This window comes from Mus caroli, unplaced genomic scaffold (genome assembly GCF_978045245.1).
Source record: "Mus caroli unplaced genomic scaffold, Mus_caroli_1 scaffold_7, whole genome shotgun sequence".
Classification (NCBI taxonomy): domain Eukaryota; kingdom Metazoa; phylum Chordata; class Mammalia; order Rodentia; family Muridae; genus Mus; species Mus caroli.
In genome coordinates this window covers 49,067,796-49,092,111 of record NW_028227262.1, presented here as the reverse complement: position 1 = coordinate 49,092,111, position 24,316 = coordinate 49,067,796, and the positions used below count along the sequence as shown (strand labels likewise).

The 24,316-nt window shown below is 45.8% G+C and overlaps 1 protein-coding gene across 2 annotated transcripts in view; it reads right to left on the bottom strand.

Moving 5' to 3' along the window:
- Positions 1-24,316, bottom strand: part of Eif4e3 (eukaryotic translation initiation factor 4E family member 3) — a 116,559-nt gene that overhangs the window by 16,811 nt on the left and 75,432 nt on the right. Inside the window, exon 8 of one of the 2 annotated variants that reach the window (XM_029478358.2) lies at positions 2,235-2,276. The exons of the other annotated variant lie outside the window; for it this stretch is intronic. Within the exon in view, the coding sequence (XP_029334218.1) occupies positions 2,250-2,276 (27 nt within the window). The 3' untranslated portion in view covers positions 2,235-2,249. Of the gene's footprint in view, positions 1-2,234; positions 2,277-24,316 lie in introns of those variants that run through there. 2 annotated transcript variants of the gene reach the window in all.

Below are 24,316 nucleotides of genomic sequence, written 5' to 3'. Positions count from 1 at the left end.
GGTTAGGGTTCTGAACGCTACACATATCCAATGTGGGTGTGAGCTCCTCCAGATAATACTGTACATGAAAACAGAGCAACTGCAGACGTACACTGCAGAGATGAGTGCATCAATAGCCTCCTCCACTTTCAGCCCCTACATCCTGAGGGAAAGCACTCCTAGTGCCTGCAATTCCCAGCCTGCTTGGTTACCTGTGTGGTCTCTTCCTGAGGAGTCCCATGAACAACCCCCAATATCTACTGTGATGATTTGTATATGCTCAGTCCAGGGAGTGGCACTATTAGAGGGTATGGCCCTGTTGGAGTGGGTGCATCACTGCGAGTGTGGGCTTTAAGTCCCTCATCCTAGCTGCCTGGAAGCCAGTATTCTGCTAGCAGCTTTCAGATGAAGATGTAGAACTCTCAGTTCCTCTTGCACCATGCCTGCCTGGATGCTGTCATGTTCCTGACTTGATGATAATGGACTGAACCTCTGAACCTGTAAACCAGTCCAATTAAATGTTGTTCTTATAAGACTTGCATTGGTCATGGTGTCTGTTTATAGCACTAAAACCCTAACTAAGACCTCTACCATGGTCACTGCTGCTTTGTAATAGAAAGTAGACATGAACGGCCCCAGAGGACACCTCCAGCCCTTGAACTATGGAGAAGGCCCCTCTGCCACCATGCACTCCCTGCTGTCTTGCCTTCTCAAAGGTATTGTTGTCTTGGTCTGCCAAAATCAGGTTCCCCCATCATTTGATGAAAAAACCCTAGGTTTTGGTGGTTTTGTTTTGTGTTGTCCTTGAAGGAACCAGAGCGTCTATGGGCCAGCTGGGATTCCTCCTTGAGTGGAATGGGAATCAAGCTTAATTCGGCAGAGTTCTGCACCATTTCAGCGATAGCATTTGGCTCCAAGTTGAGCCTGTGAGCCAGTCACAGCCAAGGAAGCTAGACTGTAGGGAAGGCTGCCTTGCTGTAGAGAAAGATTGACTCTAGGCATAGATGTTGCTGGGAGGGTGGGGCTCAAGATTCAGGTGGGAAAAGAAAAGAAGCAGAAGGAGTACAGGGAGGGGAGGGGAGGAAAGGGTGGGGGAAGAGAATAGAGAAAGAGGGAGAAGACAGGAGAGAAGAAAAGGGGGAGGAGAGGGGGAAGGGGAGGGGAAGGAGAAAAGGGGAGGGGAAGGAGAGGAGAAGGGGAGGGAAAGAGACAGGAGGGGAGGGGAGGGGAGGGGAGGGGAGGGGAGGGGAGGGGAGGGGAGGGGAGGGGAGGGGAGGGGAGGGGAGGGGAGGGGAGGGGAGGCACTAACCTAGGGATGGAGAGAGAGAAAGACCCTGGCTCAATGATTTTGCTTGATGGACAAAGGCTAGTCCTGAATCAACCCTCACCATTCCTGTGGACTTTACAGCATCCAGCTGATTATTTTGTGATGGTCACACCTGATGGAATGCACCTTCACAATCCACAGTCCAGACACCAAGTTCATAACTTCAGACATCCCATATCTTGTATTCCAAGAAAAATATTTCCATGGCTGTTCATCACTAAGCAACCCAGTCCCCTCTTCTTGGCACTGACTTGAAACACCTTGGCCAGCCTTCTCTCTGTTCCCTCTCTCTGACCTCATAATCTTACCTGTACACATTGTGGCCCACAACAGCTTGTCCATCCTGCTGTCTGTCCTGGCTACCACTGTCTTCCTGGTGTGACTCAGACAGCATCATTTCTTTCAGACAAATATTCTGTGACACACTGAGTAAAAGCCCTGTGTACCAGGAAAAGCTTGCACTACTATGGAGGCACACTGAGGCCATAGCACACCTGTAGACCTACTGTGGCAGGTACAGTGACCTATGATTTAAAATCTGGATATAACTCCATCTTTTCAGTCCTGGGAGATTAAGTCTAAGCCATAAGTCCCAAGGGGTCTGTGATGGAGTGAGTATATATGCTTGGCCCAGGAAGTGGTACTTTTTGGAGGTATGGCCTTGTTGGAGTAGACATGGCACTGTGGGTATGGGCTTTAAGGCCCTCATCCTAGCTTCCTGGAGGTCAGTCTTCCACTAGCAGCCTTCAGGTGAAGATGTAGAACTCTCAGCTCCTCCTGCACCATGCCTGCTTGGATGCTGTCCTGCTCCCACCTTGATGATAATGGACCAAATCTCTGAACCTGTAAGCCAGCCCCAGTTAAATGTCCTTTATAAGACTTGCCTTGGTCATGGTGTCTCTTCACAGCAGTAAAACCCTAAGAGTCCTTGTTCCATTTATCTTTACTTCCTGGTGGCACCAAAGTGATACTGTTGAAAGAATAAGTACATGTATGTATATTTCACTATTAAATTTGACTGCTTATATTGTTGAGACAGAGTAGCCCAAGCTATCCCGGAACTCATTATGTAGTCCAGACTGTCCTTAAATTCTTGGTTTTCTTCCTATCTCTGCCTTCTGACTACTGGGGTGGCTGGAGTAAGTCACTGGGCTCAGCTTTGACATTGTTTAAGAACAAGATCAGTTTCTAGCTGGCTGTTCTCTGTCTACATACAGTCCCAGCACCTGAGAGACATAGGTGGGAGGATTGTGAGTTTGAGGTTGGCCTGGACTACCCTGTGAGATCCTGTGTCAAATAAAGTAAAGCAACAAATAGAACAAAAGTCTAGGACTGAGTTCCCAATAGGGAACTCATGAGAGAGGCACAGTGACATGGCGGCCCTGCTTCTGTGTCTAAGCAGAAGTGGAATGCCAGCGAAGGCACAGCAGAGGACCACAACCCCATCTGGATTCAGATCCCAGCTCTGCCCATGCTGTGTGTCCATCTGACCCCATTTCCAAACCTTCTAAGTCTCTGTGTCCTCGTCAGATAAATCCCATCTCACAGGGTGCTCAGGAGGCGTAAACATCACAACATGTTCCAACATGTATCATGCCCTGACATGTAACATGGCTCAAATAGCAGCAGGAGAAGGAACCCATCTGAGACTCCACATCCCAGCAAAGCATCCCTGGCTCTCCTCAGAGGCCTAGGCCTTGGGGGCTCATGACACCAGCTGCTCCTTTGTTCTGATCACTTTCTATAGCCCGAAATGACAGAGAGTCCTTTGTCATATATGGTTAACTCGGTTTTCTCTGAAAATTAATGTTTAAATTTTCCCTCTACTCCTCTGCACTTCCCTTCTGAGTGACTCAACTCAGCAAGGTGATTAGGGGCACGCAGACCACTTCCTATTGCTGTTAGTATACATAAGAGAAGCGAGTGCACAGAGATCAGAGAAGAACTTCCACCTTTATGGGGGCTTTACAGACCAAACTCAGCTTGCCAGGCCAGTAAGTAAGTGCCTTCACCTACTGAGCCATCTCCCAGGCCCCAGACCTTTTCCTCCCCACCCACTGGCCAATCAGAATCATTTAAACATGCAATCACCTCTACAGAACATTGGGGAAAGTTCAAGGGGACACCATTTGTGATAAAGGGATTCCGTGACGCAAATCTGCTAACCCAAGATATCTGCCCTTCTTTCTCCTGATGTCAGTCAGTGCATAAACACTCTCAAGAGTCCTCAAAGCTAGACCTGGCAGACTAGGTGATCCCAGAGCCCAAGTTCTGTCCTCCTCCTCCTCTGATTGACTACAGCTTCAAATTAAGTGGAAGATGAACATGAGAACCTGCACATCACTCTTGCTGGTCTCATCCATTGTTAAAATGACACCATCAAAAGAGAGAGAGAGAGAGAGAAAGAGAGAGAGAGAGAGAGAGAGAGAGGAAGGAAGGAAGGAAGGAAGGAAGGAAGGAAGGAAGGAAGGAAGGAAAAAAGATCAACAGCCCTTCTCCAAGAAGCTCTTAATTACCTGCCCCATTCTCAGGGAGGTAAATATGTTCACTGCTTTTTAATTATATTGGCCTTATTGTTTCATAAGAAAATAAAAAACAGACTCAACAGGAGACAGCAAGGAGCAGAGGAAGCCAAACATAACTTGTGCACCTTATTAAAAACAATTAGGGATTGTTTGATGAGGCGGACTCGGCTCCAGATGGCCAGCCTCCATACAGCCATGGCTCAGGGTGCTTCTCATCTTCCCCCAGCCTCTTCCTGAGACTTGCATCATCGCTGTTCTTAAAATACAAGGATGGAATTGTAAAGGATGCTGTTCCCACGTCTGCTGCTTTGCTCTTCTTGGGGCAATCCAGTCTCTGCACTTGCATTTTTCTGGCACTGGGTTCTTGGGTCCTCTCTGCCAGCATCTTGGTTCTAGCAATCAGACTGTCAAGATTAACGCCCAGAAACCCATAATCTTTGCTCTCCTCGGATGGCTACGCAAGATGAGCATGTCTGCTTGAATGGGCCTCGGAGGAAAATCCTTGGTCTGCTTGCTACTTCACTGTATGTGACTCAGGAGGAGGAAACCAAACATGACAGGGATGTCACACTGGCTGCCTAGCCTAGACTCCCTTCCTCCCCTCCCATCCTACCCCCTTCCCTTTATTCCAACAGGACCTATAATTATGGCATCCCACACATGTTGCACACTGCTCTGCCACTGGACCTTCCCTTCTGCAGAATATTTTGTACCCACTTCATTTAGTGGCACAGCTGATCACTATTCACCACATAACTGTCAGCTGCAGCATGTTGCCCCTCCAAACATCTCACCCAATGCCCAGCCAGGGGCTGTGTGCACAGCTCCCTGCAGAGAGCTGCTCAAGGGTGTTGAATATGATCCAAGAGGGCCATTGCTCATGCATCTCCATCATTCTGGCACTGGGCACAACACAGGTACACAACCCAGTTGTCTACTAGAACCAATGGTAAGCATCCTAAAAACACACCTGCTAGCCATGGTGGGGCCCCACTCTGTAAAAGGCAGAATGCCATACCACTGTCACTCAGCCATAAGTAGCAAGTGAAGAGTCCATGCTGAGCCATGACAGTGCTTTCCTGAGCACACTGTAAGCCACTTGATGCTACTTCTAGACTCTGCAAAGTCTTTCTCTGTGAAATCTAAGAATCAGGCCATTTGACCTCATGGTAGAATGGGAAAACCTAAACATCTGTCTAGAGAAAACCTGGAGATAACCTCAGGGCAGCCATCCACCAACTCTTTCCCCAGTGCTCAAGAGCCTGTCTCCATGAAAAGATGTGGATCACTGCCCAAGACACAAGAATCAGGACTGCAGAAAGACTTGAGGCAGGGTTAGTGGCAGTGGTGTGTGGCTTTGGGTCTTTTCTTACTCAGTACTTCTTAAAGTTGCCATCTGCCATCTTTGGGAACATAGGCCCAGCTGGGATCCTACCACATCAAGAGACTCCTTTTAATATATATATATATATATATATATATATATATATATATATATATATATATTCTATCTGCATTTATACCTGCATGCCAGAAGAGGGCATCAGATCACATTATAGATGGTTGTGAGCCACCATGTGGTTGGCTGGGAATTGAACTCAGAACCTCTGGAAAAATCAACGAGTGCTCTTAATTATGGAGCCACCTCTCCAGCCATCAGGACTACTTTTCTTAAATGGTAAGAAGTTTGTACACAGTCACAGAGGGAGGGCATAGAGGATGATACAGGCAGAGATTGGAGGGCTCCATCTACTAGCCAAGGTGACCCAAGAATTGCTGCCTTCTATCAGCAGCTAGGAGAGATGTGGGGTGGAGTGACCTCAGAACTCCCAGAAGGAACTAGCCCTACCAATAACTGGGGTTTAGATTTCCTAGGTCCACAAGTGTGAAGAACACAGTCTGTTGTCTTAGGCTCCCCAGTTTTGAGTAAGCACACAGCAACCACAGGAAGCTAACACAGTAGCAGTCCTTTCTGGAAATTCCCTATCTATAATGATAAAACCACTCCTGCATGAATGCGTCAATCATCCATCATCCACTCTTCAATTAATTCAGTCACAGTGTTCCATTCATTCTTCCATTACTGAGACTTGTCTCAAAGAACTGCTGGGTTTACTGGTGTGGCCTTTAATCCCTCTTTTTTTTTTTAAGTACTTGGGAGGCAGAGGCAGGTGGATCTCTGATTTTGAGGCCAGCCTGGTCTACAGAACTACTTCCAGTTCAACCATAGTTACACAGAGAAACCATGGACACCCCTACACACACACACACACACACCACCACCACCATCACCACCACCACCACCACCACCAACAACAACAACAAACCAGGGCTGGAGAGAAGGTCCAGAGGGTAAGTGTGCTGAGTGTTTTTCCAGAAGTCCTGAGTTCAAGTCCTAGCAACCACATGGTGACTCACAACCATGTATAACAAGATCTGGTGCCCTCTTCTTGTATGTAACCATACATGCAGGAAGAACACTATATAAATAGTAATACGAAAACAAATCTATAAATATAACAATAGCAAACAAACAAAGAATCGCAAAGAAAAAAAGAAGAGAGAGAGAAGAAATGAGCCTAAGGAAAGCAGGTGTGGCTGGGAACAAGAAGAGGGACAAAGGGAAGTCTGCTTGCCCCTGCACACCATTTTGTACTAACCTGTGTGTAGATTCATGAGCTATGCACTATAAAACTGTCAGTCTGGGGCTGGGGAGATGGCTTGGCCAGTAAAGCACTTGCTGTGCAAGCCTGAGGACCTAAGGTCAGATCCCCAGCCACTGGATACAAAGCTGTGTGTGGCCGTGTGCCCTTACAATCCCAGCACCAGGGGAGCAGACCCAGGAAGAATCCTGGGGCTTGCTAGCCATCCACTGTAGACAACTCAGTGAGCTTCAGGTTCAGCAAGAGGCCCTCACTCTTAAAAAATAAGATGGGGAGCAACTGCAAAGGCACCCAACCTCTGGCATTTCTGCAAAAGCCCCACAGGACACACATGCCCTGTGACATCTAGGATGTGTTAGTCTCCATCAGTAACTGTCCCTTGCTCTCCAAGACAGACATGCCTACAGAACTGGTTAAACACAGGCACAGCTGGGAGCCAGCACACCTGTTTGCATGGCTTCTCCAAAAAGGCAAAGGCCATAAAGGGATGCTCTACTGTGAGCCTTCTGACCAGGAGAGTTTGAGAGTCCCTGCCATATGTGTCCCACAGTGCCTGGGTTCTGATCCTCTTGGATGAAGAACTTGCTTCCTGGATATTTAAAAGAGCCTCAAGGAGACCTTGCTTAGGGACATGTGGCCACGAGAGGCCCGTCCCCTTCTCAGCAGCTAGTCTACATCCTTCACTGGACTGCATGAGGGTAGAGCAAGGTCTTCCTGACATAGAAATCCTGGAGCCTACTACACCTGACCCCTCAGACTTGCCCATCACACAGCGAATGCAGTCTTTCATTGCCTTGGCCAAGCCACTCTGATTCCTCACTTCATCTCCTCAAGAGTCTCTGCTAACATAACACTTCTGAAGGTCAGCAGAAGGTCACCCTGTCCAGGCATATGAAGCAATGTCTAATCCCATGGCTTCAAAGGAAGTTCTGTTCCATATAGAGACAGAAAAATATGATGAGCATTGAGAATACAGAGAACTATTTTTTTTAAACTCTAAATAGCATTATATAAAATCTCTCCTTCCGGTTTTATACATTAGCCTCTTTTGAATTTGGTTCTTATGAGTTAGTGCCTAGGTTATACTGCTTCTGAGTATACTTAGCAAAGCGAATATCAAAAGCAGCACCAAAAAAGAAGTGAAGCCACACCCCACTGCCTTCCAACAGGACAGCTTTAAACACAGAGAGCCTTACAGCCCAGCTGTTCCAGAAGGCTCCTGCCAATATATATGCAACAGGGATGTGAGGGCGGTCTGGCTGCGACATCTGTCACCCCAGTGGTCGCCAAGGTTGATACAGCTCATCGTCTGGCTAGGCTGGTATCTTCCTCTTCCCTCACCATGCCATGCATGTCCCTCTAGAAGCCACACGCCAAATAGAGGAGACCTGGACTTTGGTCAAGGGTGTTGGAATAGTTATGCTCCCCTCCTAAAACTTCTAAACAAACTCTCAAGTCCAACATATGCAACAAAAACCTGGACCTTCCTCCCTCGCCTGAGAGCTTGACTTGTTTCTATCAAGTGTAAACTGGTCCCTCCTCCTTTCTGTAACCTATAGAGAGGCTCCGGTGATTATTTTCTTTCCTGAGCACCCATTTCTCTGCAAGATTTGCTTATGCCCTCATGTGCTCACATGAAAGTATAAACCAAACCCCTTCATCTGCCTCTCTCTTGTATTTCTCTGTACAGCTTGCTGAATGGCTTCCATTCCTTCCCAACATTCTGACTGGTCAGGCTACCTACAGCTACTGACAACCCAAGTCTAAACACCTGTTTGCACTTCTTCCCAGGTTCATCCCCCCAGCAGCCTGACCGCTGTTCTCCATTTTTGCATTCAACACGTGGAGTGATTGCAGCAACACCTAAATAGGTTCGAGCTTATTGAAGGGCAAACCCAACGTACATAAAGAGCCTCGACCCAACAGTAGCCCAGTCAGTGAGATACCCCGATAGAGCAGCAAGGGAAGTGAACAAAATGGTCCATCCAAAGGGAGTTGGTAATTATAAAGCTGACAAACTACAGATAATTCAACATCTGATAATAGAGAAATAAGAAAAATTTAAGACAAAAAGAACCCAACAAACAAACAAAAAAATAAAAACAAGAACAATAAGGCATCATGGAACCACATGAAGACGTCATGGGATGCAACTGCTCATCTTTGTCTACAATCTGGTTGTCAAGCAAATGTAAGCTCATGCTCACTCTTTGTTTGTGTGTTGGAAACGGGGGTCAGGGCAAACTCTACTGACAAGATCGGGGGCCAAAACAGAGATGGAGGAGAGGTTCTGGCTGTCTCCTGGCGCTCTCCTGGCCTCAACCCCCTAGATGAGCAATGACACGCATACCAACAAACTGGAAAAATGCCTGGAATTGCTGTTCCTATCAAGAAGATAGAGATCCCCAAATTGTTCCCCATTAATACCTAAAGCACAGTGGTCAGTCACTATCACATGACAACCAGAAATGGAAAGGAGTCAGGCCAACTGAACTCCAGATTTCCTGCCTGTCATCATCCCCTCTGGGTGGCGTCTCCTGGGCTCTCTGAGGTTGGTGGGGAAACAGGAACAGTACTTAGCTCACAGTTAGTACCATTCTTGTTATTGTTGCTGCTGACAATTCTCTACCAGCTTTCTCTCCTCCTTCCCGAGCAGTGTTGCACTTGCTAACTGAACAGCTGCACTTGTTATCAACTCGATGCCTTCACACATGGCAATCCTAATGCCACATCACAATGAATAATTGGATGTGGGTTCAGTTTCTTTGCTCTGAGCCACGGACGGCAGCAGACCCAACTCAAGCAGAGATCTCGCACTTCCCAGTTTGGTGGCAAAGTCATTCATAAATTTAAAAAGGAAGAAAGAAAAAGAAAAAGAAAGAAAGAAAAAGAAAGAAACAGCTCCTTGTTTTGTCTGAATCAATTCACAAGATAAATATTTAAATAAAATGTGGTTTCAATTGTGCTCTCTGTGGATAATTGCTGGCGCACACTGTTTCTATATCAATGTGTTTTCCCTTATTTTTCCCCCCAAGCTGACTAATGAACAGAGCTGTCAGAAGCCCATTGCTCATGATGTAGCCAGCAACACATTAGCAGCTTCGCATAAATACAAAAACTATACTCAATGCAGCTAGTGAAACACGGAGCACACAAAACCTTCAAAAAGGGCCGGGGAGATGCTTCAGGTAGCAGTGCACTTGCTGTGCAAACAGAAAGACCTGAGATACCTCACCAGAACGCACTTTTAAAAAAAATGACCATGGTGGTATATGCTTACAATCTCAGCATCATGGAGGACTTTCGGGACTTGCTGGCTAGCCAGCTTAGCCATATGGGAGAGCTCCAGGCCAGTGAGAGGCTGGCTCAAAATCCAAGATCTGAGTAGTGACAGCACAGGTTGATTCTGACCTTCACATACAAGTTCTTACTACACACAAACATGCACACATGTGTGCACAGAGGGTCTGGGCATGTACACATACACCAACTAAAAACAAAAAACAAAACAAAACCAAAAAAAAAATAATTCCAGTGTTTGTAATAGATACAGAAACCTGGATGATAAGCATAATAAGGTAACTAACTGGCCCTCTTTCAGCAATGATGGGCGTGAACATCAGCCTAGCTGTCTATCAGTGAAAGGTAACCCAAGAATTCCTTGTGTGCCGAACACCCTGCTTTGAAGCATCTACAACATTCTAAATCTGAGGTTTTAAGGGGATAAAAATATATATTGATGTAATGATGGTTGGTCTCAATGTGAGCTTGAAGAGAGCCAGAACCACCTGGGATGCTGAGCCTAGGGCAATACTTGTGGAGGATTACCTTGTTAGATTAGCGGAGGTGGAAAGACTCACCTTCTGTGGGTGAGGATCACTATGGGTGGTGCCATTCCCTTGGCTGGGATCCTGAACTGTATAGAAAGGAAGTGTCTGAGCATCAGCCTTTACCTCTCTCTGGTTCCTGACTATAGGAATCTGATAATAAGTTCCCTCAAGCTCCTGCTGCTGTGTCCACCATGATGGACTGTAACCTCGGCCTGTGAGTCGTGATAAATACTATCTCCCCCAGGCTGCTTTTGTCTGGGTATTTTGTTACAGCAACAGGAAAAGAAACAAAAGACAGGCATCCTCTGGAGATACTGACAATCTGTACACTACCCAAAATTGCATATTCTTGAATTTCCATGCCATTCAAAGTAGGGAATATGTAAGGTTTTCTACCTTTGATTCTTTCAAATGCGATGTCATCCCTATACTGTAGAGATAGTCATCTCATTGAGCTGCCCTGTCTCTCTTATATAGTTTACTCATTTCATGAGGTACATCAGCCATGATCGTGGCCCTACTGCTATTGGTGAAGGTGAAGTCTTCAAGAAAACTTCTGGGTTCTGACAGTTATTGAAAGAGCCAATAATGAGAGGTGTCCAGCCCCTGAGCTGCCCCACTCTAGCACAGCACTGTCAAATCTCAGACCTTACCTGTCTAAGGCAGATACTCAAATAGAATATCTTTTTACTTGTTTTCTTCAGCAAAGACCACAGCTCAGCCTCTGTCACTGTAGCAATGTATTTCATCTCCTTGCTTCATGTTGACCAATAAGCTTAAGTTGAATACAATAGAGAACTATGAGCCTTCATGATAAATGATGAGATAGAACTGTCCTAGGTCTTTGATTCCCTCTATTCTGTGATACCTCATCTTGACTCTCCCACCACGTGGAAGTGAGCTAAGAAAGCCCAAGTTGTAAAGGCCCGCCTCAAATCTCAGCTGTCCAGTGATCAAAGCCAGTGTCCTCCCAGAAGTAGGTCTTAGACAATTTCTGAAGTCCCTAACTGGCTTCTTCAGAAAAGAAAGCAGTCAGGTCTTCGTACCACCATACAGTGGCTAAATCAACAGCAGCTTTGCCAGGGCTTGAATACTTTGAACATAAGAAAATATTAGTGTGATGGTCCAGAACTCTCTCAAGTGCCTTGTTCCGACTGCAGACTCTTAGGTGGTCCATAAGACAATTAGTCAGAAATACTTGTGTTCCACCATTACTGTCTGTGTGGATGCAGTACAAGCTCCCGACTTGGAACCTTGTCATGTGACTTGCTTTGGCCAATGGAGTATTAGCACATATGACAAGATCAAAGTTTCAAAAGGCGATTGTGTGGGGCTGAAGAGATGTCTCAGCTGTTAAGAGAACATACTGTTATTCCAGAGGACCTGAGTTTGGTTCTTCAGATCCACATCGGCTTGCTCAAAAGAGCCTGTAACTCCACCTCCAGGGAATCTAACACTCTTCTCTGGCTTTCTTTTACTCTTCCTCTGTATTTCCAAGCTGTTCAGGCATTTTAAAATATAAAAGAATACATATTTTTTACTGGCTGCAAAGCAACCCATGAACCCAAATTAATTGATTTCTCCCAGGACACAGGATCATCTTTCCATCTTGTGTTTATTTTCTGCTACACCATCATCTTTCCTCAGCCGCTGACTCAGGTTCCTCCAGGAAGAAGGGGCATAGGAAGGGTGGGTGTTTCCTGACTTCCCAAGTGGCCTCTTTAGTTACCTGCAAGGCATTGAGCTTGCTACCTGGCCCCAGAATGGCTTGCCTTCCCACAGTCTTCCCAGGGTTTCACAGTAACACCTCTCAAATAAGCTACTTGCACAAGAATTCTTATGTCAGGGAGCATGTGTGATAGTTAATATTGTCAGCTTGACAACATCTAGAAATACCTAGACGACAGAGCCTCTGGGCATGTTCATGAGAGATTTTGTAGCTCATATTAAATTGAAATGGGGCTCACCCTAAATGTGGGTGGTACCGTTACTATGGATTGAAATATTGTACTGAATTAAAAGGAGAAGCAAACTTAGCGCCATCATTCATTTCTATGTTTCCTGAATATAAATTCTACATGGCCAGCTGCCTCCTCAGGCCCCTGCCTTCATACTTGCCCACCATGCTGGGCTGTACCCTTGATCAGTGAGCCAAAATAAATAATTTTGGTTGCTTTTGTTGGGATATTTTCTTACAGCAGTAGGGACAGTTAATAAGACACAGCTTGTGTGGAGACCCAACCTGGGGCAAAGTGACTCTCTAGTGTAAGCTAAACATCTCTCTCTCTCTCTCTCACTCCAAGTCTAACTGATCAAGTGCACAAAGTCTGCTTTTGCTCATTTGTGTAAGGATCTTCCCAAGAGCCTGTATCTGCTAAAGGTCTGGGAACAGCTATGGTCAGGCCAGGCTGAGGCCCAGCCATCAAGGAAGTTACACTGAGAGGGAGGAGGGGGAGATGGTAGAGCGGACAAATGGATTCTCAGTATAGATGAGATTTGTGGGGGAATAACAGGAGGGTCATTTCAGTAAAACAGCAAGGGCCTCTCTAAAGATGGGGTACCTACACCAGGATCTAGAGAGTACATCAAGAATCTGAAGGCCTGGAAACATAGGAAGGGTGTTTGAGGTGGGGGAACAGCCGAGATGAAGGCCTAGAGGTAGAAAAAATAGTTTAACATTCAAAGAAAAGAAGGAAGCTCTGAGCAAGTCAAGCCCAAGGGTCACGAAAGACTGGTGTAGGCAGGAGCTGATGGGAAGGCTTGTAGGCCATAAGGGGAAGAGTCTTCTAAAAGCCATGAGCAGTCACTGAAAATGCTTGATTGGCAGTGTGTGCTATGATACAATTGACAGTTTGTAAGTCATTGACTGCTCTGGAAACCACAGTGAAAACCTTAGGAGCAGAGGCTCAGAGGTCCTTGTAATCGGGCCCATCACTCACCTTTCATGTTCCTGGCTCACTGTGATGAGCACACCCACAATCTTCACCTTCAAACTGAGCAAGCTATAGGGGAGACTAAGAAATAAGATCCATGCCTGTAAGAGCTTCTTGTCAACCAGCAGATGCCTACAAGTCAGAGGTTGTGATGAAGGAGCACAAATGATGTCAGAGGCCACCATGGTACCAAGTGTGGGAAGATGGGTCCTCAAGCTAGCAGGGCTGGGGGACTCTTGGGAACTGGGTCTAACCTGAGGCCTAAGAGAGTTACTATCCAAGCTCATGTGCACAGGTGGAAGGAGAAAGAACATGGAGGGATGGGAAATGGACACAGATCTGGACAGGGCATGGAGGACAGGAGAGATGGGGAGCAAGGGGTCTCAGGCTAGTGAGTGACTGACAGAAGTTCAAAGGAACATCCTGTCTTAACTTTTCTGATCTTGCCAATCAAGAGCTTAAGTTGGGTGTGTTGACTCAGGCTTGAGATCCTAGTACTTGGAAGGGTTAAATAGAAGGCCTACTATGAATTTGAGACTTGTCTAGTCTATGTAGTGAGTCCAAGGCCAGCCTAGGCTACATAGCAAGAGCTTCAACTAGCCAGCAGGTGACAGTCCAACAAAGGAGCTAAGGTTAGCCCATTGAAACTTTCCTGTAACCTGCTACAGATCTATCCTGGTTTGGCTAAGTGACAAGGCCAAGTTGCTCTGCTGGCATGACTTTGGTCCCAGGGAGGCTCACAAGGTTGACATAGTTTTAAGGCACGTCACTGTTACCCAGGGTCAGGTAGAAATGAAGTCAGTGTTTCCTGTGGATTCTCAGTGGAGTCTGCTCTCTGAGCACAGTCCCTCTCGATCTCTTCCACAGGTGTGTGTTGCTGCATATCCCCCAAATATGAGACACACTGTGATCACTTTAGGCCATCACAAGGAGGGACACCTGTCCCCAGAGCACATTTCTATTTCCACCTACACATTCTCTTGTTCTTTGTAACATCACTACACAGTTTTCTTATCTCTACCCATTTGATATACAGTATGTAACTGTGAGCCAAGTGTGATTAGGGGACCTGCAAACTGCAACCATTCTAAATTAAGTTGTGCTGCAATGAAAACATGAACATAAGTTCGGAGAGTGAAAGAAATGTGTCACTCTTCTCAATAATCTTTGAAATGGAACCTTGATACAGTACATGAAGACTGTTGGATTAAATAAAACATTAATTTAAGTTAATTTCATCTATTTTCTTTTTTAGAAATGGCTATGGCAAAGTTTAAAATACATATGAGATTCCCACATACATATCATATGACAAAGCTGACACTGTAAAAAAGCTTATTGTAAAAAGGCAGTTTTGTGGGATCCTCCGGTAGTACTATGTCCAATTTTCTGAGGAACCACCAGACTGATTTCCAGAGTGGTTGTACAAGCTTGCAATCCCACCAACAATGGAGGAGTGTTCCTCTTTCTCCACATCCTCGACAGCATCTGCTGTCACCTGAGTTTTTGATCTTAGCCATTCTGACTGGTGTGAGGTGGAATCTCAGGGTTGTTTTGATTTGCATTTCCCTGATGATTAAGGATGCTGAACATTTTTTTCAGGTGCTTTTCAGCCATCCAGTATTCCTCAGGTGAGAATTCTTTGTTTAGCTCTGAGCCCCATTTTTAATGGGGTTATTTGATTTTCTGGAGTCCACCTTCTTGACTCCAGATATTAGTCCCCTATCTGATTTAGGATAGGTAAAGATCCTTTCCCAATCTGTTGGTGGCCTTTTTGTCTTATTGACAGTATCTTTTGCCTTACAGAAGCTTTGCAATTTTATGAGGTTCCATTTGTCGATTCTAGATCTTACAGCACAAGCCATTGCTGTTCTAATCAGGAATTTTCACCCTGTGCCCATATCTTCGAGGCTTTTCCCCACTTTCTCCTCTATAAGTTTCACTGTCTCTGGTTTTATGTGGAGTTACTTGATCCACCTAGATTTGAGCTTAGTACAAGGAGATAGGAATGGATCAATTCACATTCTTCTACATGATAACTGCCAGTTGTGCCAGCACCATTGTTGAAAATGCTGTCTTTTTTCCACTGGATGGTTTTAGCTCCCTTGTCAAAGATCCAGTGACCATAGGTGTGTGGGTTCATTTCTGGGTTTTCAATTCTATTCCATTGGTCTACTTGTCTGTCGCTATACCAGTACCATGCAGTTTTTATCACAATTGCTCTGTAGTACAGCTTTAGGTCAGGCATGGTGATTCCACCAGAGGTTCTTTTATCCTTGAGAAGAGTTTTTGCTATCCTAAGTTTTTTGTTATGCCAGATGAATTTACAGATTGCTCTTTCTAATTCGTTGAAGAATTGAGTTGGAATTTTGATGGGGATTGCATTGAATCTGTAGATTGCTTTTGGCAAGATAGCCATTTTTACTAAATTGATCCTGCCAATCCATGAGCATGGGAGATCTTTCCATCTTCTGAGATCTTCTTTAATTTCTTTCTTCAGAGACTTGAAGTTCTTATCATATAGATCTTTCACTTCCTTAGTTAGAGTCACACCAAGGTATTTTATATTATTTGTCCAGAAGATGTTCCAACCGGTAAGAAGGACACATGCTCCACTATGTTCATAGCAGCCTTATTTATAATAGCCAAAAGCTGGAAAGAACCCAGATGCCCCTCAACAAAGGAATGGATACAGAAAATGTGATACATTTACACAATGGAGTACTACTCAGCTATTAAAAAGAATGAATTTATGAAATTCCTAGGCAAATGGATGGACCTGGAGGGCATCATCCTGAGTGAGGTAACCCAATCACAAAAGAACTCACATGATATGTACTCACTGATAAGTGGATATTAGCCCAGAAACTTAGAATACCCAAGATATAAGATACAATTTGCAAAACACATGAAACTAAAGAAGAACGAAGACCAAAGTGTGGACACTTTGCCCCTTCTTAGAATTGGGAACAAAACACTCATGGAAGGAGTTACAGAGACAAAGGTTGGAGCTGAGAAGTAAGGATGGACCATCTAGAGACTGCCATATCCAGGGATCCATCCCAAAATCAGCCTCCAAACGCTGACACCATTGCATACACTAGCAAGATTTTGCTGAAAGGACCCTGATATAGCTCTCTCTTGTGTGGCTATTCTTGGGCCTAGCAAACACAGAAGTGGATGCTCACAGTCAGCTATTGGATGGATCACAGGGCCCCCAATGGAGGAGCTAGAGAAAGTAATCAAGGAGCTAAAGGGATCTGTAACCCTCTAGGTGGAACAACAATATGAACTAACCAGTACCCCCTGGGGCTCGTTTCTCTAACTGCATATGTATCAGAAGATGGCCTAGTTGGCCATCAGTGGAAAGAGAGGCCCATAGGTCTTGCAAACTTTATATGCCTCAGTACGGGGGAACGTCAGGACCAAGAAGTGGGAGTACGTGGGTAGGGGAGTGTTGGGTGGGGAGGGCATGGGGAGACCTTTGGGATAGCATTGGAAATGTAACTGAAGAAAATACCTAATTTAAAAAAAAAAGGCAATTTTGTTCTAACCCAACAGATATATGGTGGTACTACAGCAGAGCAATGTCAAGCTCTCCGGGCATGTCCCTCCTCTTAGACACCTGCATGCTGCCTCCCTTCCCACAGCTGTTGCATGGTATCCCTGCTGTCATGGGTTTCCACACAACTTCCCAGGATCTCTTCCAACCATGTCATACTCACTCACTAGTTCTGACATTACTGAGGCCACTTACATACATGCAAACACACACACAAACATACAGATAAACACACACACACACGTTCCCAGGAAAAAGTACCTCACATACATGTCTGTACCTGCATAAAACTAAACTGTTCAAGACTGGACAGATGGCTCAGTGGTTAAAAGCCCTGGATGCTCTTCCAGAGGCCCTTAGTTCCATTCCCAGCAACCATCTATAATGAGTTCTGATGTCATTCTGGCATGTATGTGTACATACAGATAGAGTACACACATATATAAAATGAGTAAATAAATCTTTAAAAAAAAACAAAAACAAACAAACAAAACCCCAAAGTACTCATTTTCCGGGATCCAACCCTGTTTCCTTCTCACTGTGGCTCCTCCAATCCACTTTATGAACAAACCCTGTCATTTTGATTGTGAGAGTTTGCCTAACACCATCCCCAGGTAAGAAACTTCTAGATCTAAGTTCTCACTACACAGTGCTCTGCTATAAAGTCTTCCTCTCCCATACGGATCCTGACATCTTCACCCTGCTCTTGTCACCTGCTTCAGAGGAGGTTAGGACTTCCTTTGAAATTAGTGCCAGACATGGCAGCACATACCTGTAATTGTAGCAGAAAAGGCTGAAGCAGGAGGACCTGGAGGGTAAGAGATCCTTGGGTAGCCATCCAATGGTAGCCTGGGATACATTACCAACTTCAGAAGATAGAAATCAAATAAGAATAGAGGAAAGAGATAGAAGAAAAGGAGAGAGGGATAGAAGTTTAGTAGGAGAATGGGAAGAAAGAAGAAAAGGAAAAGAAGGAAAAGTAGCAGGAAGGAAAGGGAGAAGGAAAAGAAAGGGAGGGGAGGGGAGAAATATGGATGGGAGAGAGGAAAGGACAAGAAAGAAAGAAAGTGAATAAAAAAATCAAAGGTAAAACCTACAATCACTAGCTTAGTGTAAGTAGCACACACCTTTAATTCTAGCACTAGGGAGGCAGAGACAGGCAGATCTCTGGGAGTTTGAGACCAGCTTACCCTACACAAGTGAGTTCCAGAACAGTCAGAGCTACCTAGTGAGACCCTGTCTCAGAAACAAAGAAACAAACAAACGAAGCCCAAACAACAATAATTTAAAGTCTTACATTTTCAGGGCTGGAGAGATGACTTAGAGGTTTAGAGTAACAGTTGCTCTACCAGAGGTCCTTGGTTTGGTTCCTAGCACCCACAAGGCAGATCACAACTCTATGACTTCAGTCCTAGGGGGTCTGATGCCCTCATTTGGCCTCTGCAAGCACTGCACATATATGCAGACAGAACACTGTTTTACACACACACACACAAAGTCTGTTTGAGGTTAGATGTGATCTTTAATCCTAGCACTTGAGAAGCAGAAACAGGCAAATGTCTGAGTTTGGGGCCAGTTTGGTCTATGTAGTGAATTCCAAGCCACCCAGGGCTATATATACATAGGGAGAACCTATCTCCAAAAAAACAAGAAGAAAAAACAGAGCAAAAAAACCAAAAAGCACATCCAAAACCCCACAATTATCTTTCAAACAGAACAAAGATCTGTGGACTGCATGCCATAGAATATACATGTACAGAGCCAATGCTTAATAAGGATACTTCAAACATGGCTGCAAACCTGAGAAAACCCAAGATCAAGGCAAGGGCTAAGTACAGAGTTGGCTGCTGTGTGAAGCTGTGTTTTGTTTACAGCAAAGATGGACAGAGTGACTAAGCAGGGATCTTCCTTCCAGGCCCAGGGGCCACTGCTACAGGGGAATCCCTAGAACAGGGCTGGAGCTGGGACTCCTGCTCAGAGGGCAGTTCTTCCTTAAGCCAGGCTTTCCCTCAGCTCTGCAGAAAAGCACCCTGGGGCTCAACTGGAAATCCAAAGACCACAGACTCACTTAAACATAGACACTTCCTTAAAAGCTTTTGGTTCGATGTGAATGTAAGTCATTTTGATTACTCAATTTCTATATTTATTAGGAATGATAAACCAAAGCACTTGAAAATCATTTCCGTGGCGATGAACTGTGGCATCAGATCGATAGGGGACATGGCAGCCAATTACCCTTTCGCTTTATTTTGGTCCTCAGCAATCAGTAACGATCAATACTCTCAATCTCGATTGATAGCAGGGTGCAAATCACAAATAATGTTTGTAAGTGGGCTGTCATAGTGTGTATGGCGTCTCCACCAGACCCGGAGTGGCTATGAAACCTTGTTCCTGTGAGCGTGGGGCCTCTGGTACATACTGCAAGCAGAGGCTTTGCATCATAGTCTCAGATGCCCTATTATACACAGATTTTAGCATCTGAATTGTCTTAGTTGTAAACTTGGCAAAACCAGTGAGCTGAGCAAAAGGAAGGAAGGAGAAGGTGAATCGAGAGAAATTCAGGGGATATAGAAGGGAATACTTATAATCTGGTGTCCTTTCAAGGAAGAGAGGGGGTGTGGGGGGAGGGGGAGGGGGAGGGAGGAGGAAGAAGGAAGGGCACGCTTCTTTCCCAGAGGGACAGGTGCTCACATTAGGCATCAAATTGCATGCTTGTCTTCCTTGGGCTTGCAGAAAGACCCCTGTATCATGATGGAGGAGCCCTAGACCCAGGGCCACCACAACACTACCTTGCTCCTGCAAGGCAAACGTGAGCCAGCATGAGATAAGAAATGGCGTGATGATTGGCAAACTGAGTTCCCTGGAGTATTTAGAGAAAGGAGGGGGCTGAAGAAGATAAGGGAACAGAGGGAGGGAGAAAACATGAGACAAGAAGGAGGGGAGGAAGGGAGGAAGGGAGGGAGGGAGGGAGGGACAAGACGTTCCCCACCCTTTGCAAACAAGAGCATCTTTGTTTATTTTCATTTAGTACATTTGACTTTATGGAAGACTTTGCTATAGGACAGCCTAATTAGTGTGTAAGAATCTGCAGGACTGGAGCCAGAATGCCTGGGTGTGATTCCAGCTTCCTCTGCCTAGCTGGGCAACCTTAGGCAAATTACCTAACTTCTCTGTGTTTCGGTGTCCACAAACGAGAGGTCGATAGAAGGTACTCGAGTGAGTATTTATAAAGACTAACTGTACAAAGGCTTGGTGTGCATTTGCGGTGTACCAGATGTGCAGCAAGCCCTCTAAAAATGTCTGCTAAGTAAACAATATCCTATGCTGCCTTCTGAAGGGCTTTCCACATGCAGATCTTTTATTTTGGTTTGGTTGGTTTGAATATTTTGTTTGTTTGTTTTTGTTTTTGTGATAGGTTTTATCCCTGTAGCCCTGGCTGCTCTGGAACTGTTCTGTAAATCAGGCTAGCTCCAGACTCACAGAGATTCCCCCTGCCTCGGCTTCCTGAGTACTGGGATTAAAGGAGTGTGCTATTACGACCCAACTCAACTGCACATCTTAAACTAGGGGGAATTTTTGTGAACTATATCCTTATCAGAAAAATTGTGACCCTGTAGTTCCTGTGTGTGCACATCTGGAGGCATCTGTGTAGTACTATTCTAGCACATTCTGTGATTTGAGGTTATACACAGGTGAAGTGGAGATGTGCACGGTGATGAGGTTAGACCATCACAGCTTTCTTCTCTTGGGTCTGGGCTCAGGTTCTTGTTAACTGTAGTTTATCTCACGCCTCCCAAGATAGCAGCTGGGCAAACCCTGACAAGCAGAGGCGACACATGCCTTTAATCCCAGCACTTGCGAGGCAGAGGCTGAGGCAGACATATCTCTAAGTTCGAGGCCAGCCTGATCTACAGAGTGAGTTTCAGGACAGCCAGGGCTACACAGAGAAACCCAAACCCTTGTTCTTGTCTAGCTGCATCTCTGTTCAAAGTGTCATGCTCTTGGTGTCCCTAAGCATGAGGTAAGCACCTGCTTTGTCTTTAGACCCACAGGACTCAAAGGAATCTGAGAAAACCCAGAGGTCCAGCCTCTCAGGATCTATGCCTAAGGCACTGACAGTCAGTCCTGATTCCACTGTATTGACACAGACCTCCCGTGATCCCCACATGTGGACTTACTTGTCCTAGGAGGCTTGCTACTCCATTAGAGCCCCTTTGTGTGGCATGAACTCTCTAGGCTGGTATGTGAGTGTGGGTAAGTAGCTACTCACGTGTGTGTTTATGTGTGCATGGTGTGTGCAGGCACATAGTGGCCAGAGGCTAACCTCGGGTGTCTTCCCTCCTTAGGGACATGGTCTACCTTCTCTTTTGAGAGGGTGTCCCACTACAGTCAACTTGACAACATGGCTGGCTAATGATGCCTGTCTCTACACCCCGAGCACTGGAATTACAAGCATAGGCCACCATTTGTGGTCATTTTCATATGGGCAGTGGTAATGGAACTCACGTTCTCATGCTTGCTCAGCACTTTATCCACAGGTCCCTCTCCCCAACGCTCAGACCTAGGCCAAATTCAGAAAAAGTCCGCTTGTAGGCCTACCATGGGCCAAGGAGGGAGACAACACTGTGACAGAAAAGAAGCATCCCACAGATGGAAAACAATCACATCACAACAAACATCCTCTAGAGATGTCCTTAAGGGTCACTGCTTCTTTTAGGAAGAGTTGTGGAAGCACCCTGGAGGCCAGCTTCAGTCACACACACACTTCTTGCACACCCACCTCATTCATCCACACAGAGGTAGCCATGTTACTTCTACAGCTTTAGCCTGAATCTAGTGGGACTGTGCCACCAGTGCTTGTCAGGGCCTGCCCAGCTGCTGTCTTTGGAGGTCCGAAATAAACTACAGTTGACAAAGACCTAAGGCTAGACCCAAGAGTAGAAAGCTGTGGTGCCTATGAACATGTGGTTCTCATACAGTGAATCTGGGAGCACCTGAGAGTCACTTTGCTAAAAAGCTTCCAGGTTAGACCTGCTGCTGCTGTTCCTGGGACCAGTCTGAGCGACAAGGCTGTACCTAGGACCATGCCTTATAGCACTTAGCAGTGGTGCTCAACAGAAGAGCTGGCGAGCCTCCCTCTCCACTCAGATGTAAAGAGAACTACAAACTCGGGCATGGGGTGAGGGGAGAGGGCTCACCATTCTATGCTCTGGGACATGAGAAAAAACCAAAAACCAGAACGGGAAGAAGAGCTGAGCAGGGGCCTGAGACATGTCACACAGGGGACTCGCCGAGATTCTCGTGCCTGCAGGTGCCCATGCATCAGGAGACCGGACGTCAACATCAGATGTCTTCCCAGCCGTTCTCGACCTCGTTTTCTGAGATAGGCTCCCTGACTGGAACCAATTCTGCTAGGCTGGCTAGGCAGCAAGATCCAAGGCTCTGCCTGAGCCTGCCTCCCCAGCACTGGCACTGAGGGGCACATCACCATGCTGGACTTTTTCAGTAGGATGTGGGGAATCTCATCCTTCCTGGTAAGTTCTTCCCCAGCCAGGGCTCCCCAGCTTTTAGTTTCCGGGTCTGGAGTTTGGATGGATTTCCATCATTTTGGATCCAGGAGGCAGCACTACACCATAGGAATTTTCTCTATTTTGCCCAGATTTGGTGTCAGTTGCTTTCTGTAACTTGCAACCAAACACCCCTAATTAACTCTGCAGTCTCAAACAAGCCTGGTGCCTTTGCATGATAGCCTTCGACAGGAAGCTATCCAAGTTGCTGCTTGTTTAGCTGATGGCTGGATGAACAGACTGCCCCGGCCCCGGTGGTCTCTGCAACTTCTCCTCACCCGGATCTGAAGAACCTGTCTTGCTGTCAGTCCTGGAAACTCCAGCACAACATGTCGACTCTCGATTTTTTTTTTTTTTTTTTCTGTTTTATGCCGTCTATTCCCTGGGCACTCTTATTTCATTCTTTGTATCTGGCAAGGGAAGCAGGGACTCAGAGAAGGTGCATTTCCCCTTTAAATACCATGAAAGTTATGAATATATCTCTCCCAAACTGCCAAAATAATTGTTTCATTTACAGAACTGAAATTCTCCAGGGAGCGTCCCACTGATGCTTCGAACTGCTAACATCAGATATGCAGAAAACAAATATGGAGCCGTCCATATGCTCCCTATCCTGAATTTAGCATCTCAGCCCAGCAGACACTTACATTTCAATCACTCCCAGTCAGTCTTGTAGGGTGAGTATGTGTGGGGATAAGGCTGGATCAACGCCACAGGCCTAGAACCTTCTGTAGAGAAGGGCCGGCCTGAAGCCCCAGATCAGCTTGCCAATTATAGCAGTCGCTTCCCAGACCCCTGTGCAAGGAGAAACCTGACAACTCAGTTTGCTTTCTATCAATGTGAAAAAATATTCTCACCAAAAACCAACCTGGGATGGAAAAGGTTTACTTGGTCTAAACATCCAGATCACAGGCCATTATTGAGGGAAATAAGGCAGGACTCAAGTAGTGCAGGAACTCAGAGGCAGCGACAGAAGCAGAGGCCATGGAGGAACATGGCTCCCTGGCTTGTTTCTTAGCCTGCTTTCTTATATAACCCAAGACCGCCTGCCTAGGGTTGCTACCGCCCTTAATGGGCCGGTCCCTCACCTACCAATCATTAATCAAGAAAATGCCTACAGGCCAATCTGATGGAGGCATTGGCTCAGCTGAGATTGCCTCTTCCCAGATGGCCCTAGCTTGTGTCAAGTTGATAAAAAACAAAACAAAACAAAACAAAACAACCTAACCAGCCTACCTGAGAAGGCCAGGCTCCATGGCTACAAGCAAGGGTCAGTGCTTCTCTCTTCTGCTGAACAAAAGTTATCTGCTTTCAGGGTGTGGCTGGGCCAGAAGCATACCGATTGTTGGATTTCCATTAAGAAAACAGCACATAAGCAGGACAAGATGATTGGGAAGCTGGGCAGCCAGCACAGACAGAACAGAGTCTATCTTCTAGAATAATCTGAGTCTTACAGATACATACTCATTTCATCTGCAAACAAATTCAATGGCGTATGTGTTACTATCACACCCATTTTATAGCTGAGGGCACCATAGTCTAGGAGGAGGGAGTCACAATAATTAGAATACATATTGCTGCTTCTATCTTCCTAACAGTGGCTCGGGTTTCCTTTGGAAAGCCACCCGAGCCCTCTGTGCCATTTGTTGTTGTTGTTGTTTGTGGTTTGTTTTTTGTTTTTGTTTTTGTTTTTGTTTTTGTTTTCCCCGAGACAGGGTTTCTCTGTGTAGCCCTGACTGTCCTGGAACTCACTCTGTAGACCAGGCTGGCCTTGAACTCAGAAATCCACCTGCCTCTGCCTCCCAAGTGCTGGGATTAAAGGTGTGTGCCACCATGCCTGGCTTCCTCTGTGCCATTTGGATAGAACGTTATCTGAAGTGTATAAGATGGGTAAGATTCATCTTATGATAAAAGGGACTGACTTGATTCA